This window comes from Gigantopelta aegis, chromosome 7 (assembly GCF_016097555.1).
Source record: "Gigantopelta aegis isolate Gae_Host chromosome 7, Gae_host_genome, whole genome shotgun sequence".
NCBI lineage: Eukaryota > Metazoa > Mollusca > Gastropoda > Neomphalida > Peltospiridae > Gigantopelta > Gigantopelta aegis.
In genome coordinates, this window is record NC_054705.1 from 19,767,387 (window position 1) to 19,776,789 (window position 9,403).

The following is a 9,403-nucleotide window of genomic DNA, read 5'->3' on the forward strand; positions in this document are numbered from 1 at the left end:
CCTGGCATCTTGCAACTCGTCTACGTAGAAACGGAAAAGAGGCATCATTACGAGCATTGCAGCTTTAAATACCCATCACTACCCTAAACCTTTCCCAGAGTTTCGCGTGCATTCGCCAGAATCTGACCATTTGACGTCGATTTCCTGCAATTGTCGCAAATTTGTTTTATGGCGCATTTTGGGCATGCTGTCCCATTCCAGGAACACTAAGAAACATGGTATCAAAGGGTATTTTATATGCACCATCTCACAGACAGGATGCCACATACCACGGCCTTTGAAATACCAGTCGTGGTGCACTGGTTGGAATGTTTTACCAATTAATATATATATATAATGTAGCGGGTTTTCTGTCGTTAAACAAAACAAACTTTTGAAATATTTAATTAACACGTCAGTTTGTTTCACCTCCTGAAATTACGGATTTATGTTGTACCATTTAACGCCCTTAACGATACGTATCAACCCCTCCCAACCCCTCCACCCAATACGCCACTGTGTATTATGTCAAAGTGTTCTGTCAATTCATAATTTAACAACACAACAACAACAATAACCGCGACTCCCATTGGCTGTTGTGAAGACAGGTAATTGCTAGTGTATCACGAAACTCTTCCCTGTTGGATATAGTCTTATTGCAAGAGTTGTTCTAAATCTGCACACGGGACGACCTACCCGCGGAGACTAAACTGAAATTGGCGAACTCTTAAGGGAACACGTATTTGTTTTACCGTTATGGGATACGTATCTACAGCAGTGTTGTTCCTGGTTGCTTTTACGCATACCCTGACGTATTCAGGTAATACATGGTTTATATTAGACCTCATTTCTACCTGTAGGAGGGTGGGACGTAGCCATGACAGACGTGCGCTACAACAGCTTGTTCTGAATGTGCACGTAGCTCTGTGGTATAGCGCTGGCTTGATTGCGGTCGGTCTGGGATCGATCCCCGTATGGAGGCTCATTGGTGCTATTTCTCGTTCCAGCCAGTGCACCACGACTAGTATATCAAAGGCCGTGGTATGTACTATTCTGTCTGTGGGATGTTGCATATAAAAGATTCCTTAATAGTAATGGAAAAATGTGATGGGTGTCCTCACCAAGACTATGTCAAAATTACCCAAATTTAATGGCCGATGATTAATACATCAATGTGATCTAGTGAAGTCTCAAAACCAAACAAATTTTAACCTTTAAGCCTGTAGCCTAGCCTAATGAAAATTGAGACACGGTAAAAAAAAAAAAAAAAAAAAAAAAAAATGTCATCTGCTTATGGAGTTTGAAATGATATTTTCTTGAGTAGCGTATCTTTGAAAAAACTATATTTGATTATTCCTTTTTGTCTGCATGTAGTTTAAGAAAAAGCAAATTCTAGAAATAATAATTTGAAACTGTTCGAACAGACGACGTTCATTACAACTTATGTTTTGTTTACATCCACTTTAGCATTTAAAAAAAAAAAAGTTTTTATTTTATTTTTACGTCAAGACAACTTGGAATCATTTACCCTCCCTCCTCCCCGAACCCCCACAAAAGCCCCACAAAACACAAACAAACACACAAACAAACAAACAAAAAAGCACTCTTAAGTTTTGCTAATAGGAGGTGTAAACACAACTCCCCCCCCCCCCCGCAAAAAAAACAACAACCCAAACAAACAAACAAACAAAACAAAAAACAACAAAAAACAACAACCCCCCACAAAAAAACAAAAACAACAACAACAAAAAAAAAAAAAACAACAACAACATAATAATAATAAATAAATCCAGAAACAAAAATCAAACAAACAAAAATCACTCATAATGTTTGCTGATATGACGTATAAACAAAGAGAAACTTTTAATCTACGGCACTTTTCATATTTTGTCGAGGCATGGAATTTTTAATCCAGATATCAACTCCAAACCCCGAGTGAGTGCTCCGCAAGGCTCAGTGGGTAAGTGTAAACCACTTGCACCGACCAGTGATCCATACTGGTTCAACAAAGGCCATGGTTTGTGCTATCCTGCCCGTGGGAAGCGCAAATAAAAGATCCCTTGCTGCCTGTCGTAAAAGAGTAGTCTATGTGGCGACAGCGGGTTTCCTCTAAAAAAAAACAGTATCAGAATGACCATATGTTTGACGTCCAATAGCCGATGATAAGATAAAAAAACAGTGTCAGAATGACCATATGTTTGACGCCCAATAGCCGATGATAAGATAAAAACAGTGTCAGAATGACCATATGTTTGACGTCCAATAGCCCATGATAAGATAAAAACAGTGTCAGAATGACCATATGTTTGACGTCCAATAGCCGATGATAAGATAAAAAAGCAATGTGCTCTAGTGGCGTCGTTAAATAAAACAAACTTTACTCTTTTTGTTCACGGTTATATGGCGTTAGACATATGGTTAAGGACCACACAGATATTGAGAGAGGAAACCCGCCGTCGCCACTCCATGGGCTACTCTTTTTGATTAGCAGCAAGATATCGTTTGTATGCATCATCCCACAGGCAGGATAGTACATACCACGACCTTTGTTACACCAGTTATGGAACACTGGCTGGAACGAGAAATAGCCCAATGGGTCCCAGTTCAAAACAAATAAAAATTTAATAATAACTCCAAAGGTTATTGTTGTATATATTATCCAGTAAACTCTCACAACGGATGTCTCGAAAACCCGATACCTGGAACATATTTCATAGTATTTCTCGTATTATCGAAGTTGTTGATGTGACACTATTTGTTTGTATTTTTGTTACTGGCTGTGTCGAACACACGATATATCGAGCACACGATATCGTGTTATCGACGATGCTGATGTGGCACTATTTGTTTTGTTTTTATATTTGTTAGCGAGTCAAGCACCATGGCCAATGCCACCAAACCGGGACATCTGTGGGGACACAGATACATTTACGGCAACCATCAGAAAGCAGACAATGAAGTCATTGTCCAGTTTAATAGACCCTTCAGAACAGTGAGTTATAATATTATATAAGAAATGCATGGATACATCCATATAAGGGCGGGATGTAGCCCATTGGTAAAGCGTTCGCTTGATGCGCGGTCGGTCTGGGATCGCCCATTGGACTATGTCTCTTTCCAGCCAGAGTACAACGACTGGTATATCAAAGGTCGGGGTATGTGCTGTCTTGTCTGAGGGAAATTGCATATAAAAAAATCCTTTGCAACTAACAGAAAATTGTAGCGGGTTTCCTCTTTAATTTTATAATTACCAAATGTTTGACATCCAATAGCCGATAATTAATAAATCAATGTGCTCTAGTTGTATAATTAAATAAAACAGTCAGTCAGCGAACCCAATATCCACCCACATATCCATCTATCCATCCACCCATCCATCCATCATTCCATCCATCCATCCATTCTTGCATCCATCCATCCATCCATCCACCTATCCACCTATCCAGTCACCCAACCATCCACCTACACACCCACCCACCCATTCACCCACCCATTCACCCATCCATCCATTCATACATCCATTCACCCAAACCCACACACCCATCCACCTAGCCACTCACAGATCCATCCATCTATCTATCCATCCATCCATCCATCCATCTGTCCAACAACTCATGCCCCAAGGCGTACATATAAAAAATTGCATTGTGTTTTCAGGGGTATACTGTAGTTTTCTCAAGAATTGTAGATAAAATCAGAAACCAAACACACAACTCTACGTCACATATCTGTTAAAGAATACACACACAACATACAAATCTGAACGACGAAACTAGCACATGACAGAGCTCAATGGAATTAATGTAGCTCTGATGACATGCACATAAACACACACACACACACACACACACACACACACACACACACACACACACACACACTGTTAATTATCTAATAATCTAATTTGCAGTTATGAAATTCTGAAAATATGTGATCTGAATTAAAACAAAATTTACTTTTTATTATAAGGTGTGTTTATGCCCCACAACACAGAGTGCCCCGATATCATATATAATTCCTACAGGTCTGGTTTAGGTAAGCTCTTAATATGTCGTCTGCAAACAGGTCTATCATTATTCAATCTCTTTGTCAATAAGAAGTAGTTGTTAAAGTACAAGCGCAAACTGCCTACTAGAATTACTTTAACAAATTTACCCACACGTGACGAAGTACAAACCGACCTGGCGCAATTCCCCGAGAAAACATACGTTCCAGGAATCAAAAAGTGAGTCACCTCCCCATAACAGTATACCAGGGTTGGATTCCGTACATAGCTTTTGTCACGATCACCAACTGATTCCAGTCAAATAACATTCATTGAACATGAAGCAAAGACAATAAAAATAACAAAATAAAATGAAAATAACAAAATATAATGAATATAACAATAAACATACATTGCCATTAGAAATTGTGAACGAATCGCATCTTTGATTTAACTTTTTGAAGCAGTAGTACTTGAAAACTACGCGCATAAGCGTACCAGACGGGATGTCTGTCTGTATGTCTGTCTGTGTGTGTATGTCTGTCTGTGTGTGTGTGTGTGTGTGTGTGTGTGTGTGTGATTCCTCTACTAGCGCTTGAGCAAAGCCTCAAATTCGGGCTAAATCTTCTAACAAAGACCTTTTTTCATGTATAGGCCTTCAAAATGTACACCCGCAAAATTAGTTGTTTTCCATGCAACTGCGTAGTGATTCGTTTATACGTGTTCAACCCGTTGGTATAAATACAATGCAGACCCACAAATTATCCGAGATTATGTCAGCACAGTCGAAGAGACGATCTGTATATTTGTTCTAACGATTTGTTTACATGTATTGATCGAATTCAAGAAGCGTGACATAAGGCACTTGAAGTTATCGTAGCGCTAAGATCACCTTTAGTGCATAAGGTAAAATGGGGCCCTGGTCGTAATCCATTTGTTTTGTGAATAACAGTTTTTATTATATACATAGCAATGAAATATATAGATCTACAGAAACCATAAAAGTGATATCCGGTGAAAAGTCGTATTTTCACTGTGACTGTATTTTAGCTACAATGAAAATAGAGAAATCGTATTTACCTTTTTGTAAAATGCATGATTAAATTATCTCTCTTTGTCTCGTTTTTTTCGTATTTAAGTTTGATGATTACCAATGCATCTGATCGTATTTGAGAAATAATAACAAATGTGATTTAAACAACTGTACCAATAAAAAGGAATATGAAGAGCAGTTGCGATAAAATATCTAAAACGAAATGAATACGAAGCTAAATAATGATGACACGATGTCCTCTCATTGAGTGCAAGTTAAAATTTCAACGGCGTTCGATTCGTTTTGTTTTTCTGGGGGTTTTGTTTTAGAGGATCGCTTTGTCAGATATGTTTGCACAGCAGAATTATTAAAAAAATGTTATTTAATAATTAAATAAAGATAATTTTTATTCAAATTTCTTTTAAAAAGTCTATGGTCAAGTAGATCTTCTAGAAAAATTCCATCGAAAAGAATATATCATGGCGTTTCGTGTTTTCGATAGGGTAAGCGAACTATATTAACCCCCCCCCCCCCCCCCCAAAACCCCCCCCCAAAAAAAAACCCCAAAAAACCCCCCAAAAAACCCAACAACAACAACAAAACAACAACAACTAAACAAAACAAAAAACAACAACAACAAAAAAACAAACAAAAAACACCCAAAGATATTGTAAAAAATTAGGAAAGACGTCATCTCAAACATTTATTTGTGCACTTGATCTATCTGTCTGTCTGTCTGTCTGTCTGCCCGCCCGCCCGCCCATCCATCCATCCATCCATCCATCCATCTACCTGTCTCTCTGTCTCTGTCTCTCTCTCTCTCTCTCTCTCTCTCTCTCTCTCTCTCTCTCTCTCTCTCTCTCTCTCTCTCTCTTAATCTGTCTGCCTCTATCTCTGTCTGTCTCTGTCTCTCTCTTGCTCTCTATCTCTCCCTCTCTCTGTCAGTTTTTCTACCTACCTGTCTGCATGTCTGTCTGTCCCTCCGTCCGTCCGTCCGTATGTCTATATATCTATCTATCTACTTTATCTCTCTTTCTCTGTTGGTTGATGACCGATAGTACCATGAATATAAAAGTTAGTTTATTTTCTTTATCGACACCACTAGAACATATTAATAATTAATCATCGGCGATCGAGCGTGCAACATGTGGTAGTTTTGACTTTCTTTATAGGAAACCCTATATATTGTTCCAATTGGTAGTAAGAGATATTAATTTATATGAACATAAGATGGCCATTGAAACCCCAATCATCGGGTCTGGTTGGGATCAAGGGCAGGGCGTAGCCCAGTGGTAAAGCGTTTGCTTGATGCGCGGTTGGTCTTGGATCGATCCCCGTTGGTAGGCCCTTTGGGCGATTTCTCGTTCCAAACAGTGCACCTTGACTGGTATATCAAATGTCATGGTATGTGCTATCCTGTCTGTTGGATGGTGCATGTAAAGGATGCCTTGGTACTAACGGAAGAATGTTGCGGGTTTCCTCTCTAAAATTATATGTCAAAATTACAATTATGTTTGGTTGAGATGAGGAAAAATGTCAACGGATCTGCCTAGAAGGTTTGATCCTACGATGCAAGTACCTCAGGCGAGAGCTTTATGGACTGAGCTAAATCTCACCCATGGGTAAAATGAAAATAGGTACAGCTTGGATACAAAACTTAAAGTTTGTATTGGACTTCAATAAGTTGGTGTTTTTAGTGCGAGTGCGAATAATTTTTACATGCTCATATACCACTAGAGTTTCGAGCAATTTTGATGCGCATCTCTAATTAATATAATTAATAAAGAAAATTCTACTCATTAAATTTGGTCGCTAGATTAGATCGGGTGGTCAAATAGAAATTAGATAAAATCGGTGGCCTGACTCGGGATGGGGGGGGGGGGGGGGGGGGGCTGGTAGAGTTGAAAATGGGCAGAATTTTGAAAATAACAATTAGTAAAAAAGTTAATAGAATTTTAAAAAAGAAAGAAAAAAAGTTACAAGCGAAAAATAAAACGAATTGACTGCTCGGTTGAATATTTATATAATTTGGAGCATTTTAGAAGGACAGTCGAAAAATAAATAAAAGAAAGAAGAGAGGATCGGACTATTTAATAATATTTAAAAAAAAGAAGTAATTTCGACATGAACTTTTGAACGAAGGTCTAAAAGTTTAAAGTCCGATCTATATGTCCACGTGAGTGGCCTCGTTAAGGCCGTTAGGGTGCACAGCTTGTAGGGACGAGGTGGGTTGCATCCCGTCAAGAAAACCCCTAGATTGACAGTCAAAAGACGTTGAAGGTGTAGTGCTGTGCTGAAATACAGATCTTGAGAAGCCGGATCCAGTCCAGTCGTCATGGGTTGGTGTAGTGGTGCGGACGAGCCCGACTCCGGAGGATACGAGATGGTATCACAATAAAACAAAGTAAAGTCTATAAAAGAATAGTAGAGGCCGACCCCGCTTCCTGTTTCTTCTTAGAGTGGGGCGGTCACTCTTCCAGTGCTGCTAGGACGGGCTCGGACATGTAGAGACTAAACGCGAACATTCTGCAGAATGGCCGTCATACGAGTCACGAAAAAAACCCCAAGTCAACATAGTCAGACGGAGAAATGACGTGGAGGCAAGGAATCTCGCTAAAAAAGAATCCAACCTGGTGGTGCAGACTGTCGAAACGAGAAGCGTTCCAGCATTCAATCCGTTCCAATGGCTGCATACATCCCAGTAGAAAACTTCACTTCGCTGACAAAAACAAGCGAAGTGAAGGATCACCAGTCGAGCCGCGAAAGCACGTGCAGTGTGCTCAAGCGAAAAAACACATCTTACCACGTCGAGCTCCAGACTGGGAATGTGGTGTTTTTAATGTACAGTCTTTGATGGAAAATCTCGTTCCAACCAGTGCACCACAACTGGACAAAGGCCGTGGTATGTGCTTTCCTGTCTGTGGGAAAGTGCATATAAAAGATCCCTTGCTGCATTAAGAAAATGTCGCGGGTTTCCTCTGTTTGATATGAGTCAGAATTACCAAATGTTTGACATCCAATAACCGATGATTAATAACCAATGTGCTGTAGAGGAGTCGTTAAACAAACACACCTTTTTTTTAATGGAAAACTCGGTACATTTTTCTATTAGTAGCAAGGAATCTTTTATATACGCCATCCCACAGACAAGATAGCACATACCACGGTCTTTAATATACCAGTCGTGGTACACTAGCTGGAACGAGAAATAGCCCAACTGGTCACAGACGGATATCCTACATTTTAATACATAGGTTTCTGTAGCTCGTATACATATCGATATTTAACATTATAAATATTGTGTTATGTTAAATGGTATTTTTCTATATTAGTTTGTTTTATTTTTAATTGTTTGTTTGCTTATTTTAGTTTTGCTTTGTTTCCTTTATTCTTTGTTTGTTTTGGGTTTGTTTGAATTTGGATTTTGTTTTGTTTGTTTGTTTGTTTTATTTTGCTTTGTTTTGTTTTGTTTTGTTTTGGGTTGGTTTTGTTTTGTTTTGTTTTGTTTGGTTGTGTTTTTGTTTTGTTTTGTTTGTTTTGTTTGTGTTGTTTGTTTTATTTGTGTTGATTGTTTGTTTGCTTGTTTTTGTTTGTTTGTTTGTTTTGGTTTAAGTTTTGTGTTTTGTTTTTTAGATTTTCCTGTCAATGGGTCTTCAAAGCCACCAACCCTCGACTCCCGATTCACCTGGAAATTCGCCCAGCCTTCATTCCATACAGATCGTATAACTGTAGTTTGATGACATCCGTTAAAGACGGTAAGAACACAATTAATGAAGTAGAGGCACTCAGAAAACAATTTACTTAATGTACTTGGAATTCTTTTTTTGCGTGTGTATATGCGTGCGTGCGCATGTATGTATGTACGCAGGAGATATCGCTTCTTAAAATCTTGATTGGTCAAATTTTAATCACAAGACAATATTTTGTTACGTCACTGTGTTTGTTTCGGCGCTGAACCTATCATTACTGACGTCACGCCACTACCGTTCTGCTAGTTAACGAGTCTACCGCTGCCAAATACAATGACATTCAACCCACATTACTGACATTGTTTACAACTATCGCAAATGAAAAGAATTATAATGGATGATAAGATAATACTCCCCACGTGTCTTGTGATATAAGCCTAGGATTTCATGCTATTATAAACTCGTGCTGATTCACTGATAAATTATGATATCACAAGACACTCGGGGAGTATCCTCTATAATAATAATAAATTAAAAAAAAAAAATAATAATAAAAAAAAATATATATATATATATATTCCGAAAGTACTGCTAAATCAATACATATCCCCTACCAGCCGAACAGTTCAAGGGCCATAACTCTATGTGACAAATTGATAAACCGTTATTAAAGTCAAGCATGATCTGTAACAGTTAAAGGGACATTCCTGAGTTTGC

General features: G+C 38.6%; 1 protein-coding gene across 1 annotated transcript; it reads left to right on the forward strand.

Moving 5' to 3' along the window:
• The first annotated feature begins 586 nt into the window (after positions 1-586).
• Positions 587-9,247, forward strand: LOC121377761. The gene is made up of 3 exons (XM_041505852.1): positions 587-799; positions 2,848-2,971; positions 8,631-9,247. Exons 1-3 carry the CDS (start codon positions 736-738, stop codon positions 8,800-8,802), a joined length of 360 nt encoding a protein of 119 aa, XP_041361786.1. The 5' UTR covers positions 587-735; the 3' UTR covers positions 8,803-9,247.
• The last annotated feature ends 156 nt before the right edge of the window (positions 9,248-9,403 follow it).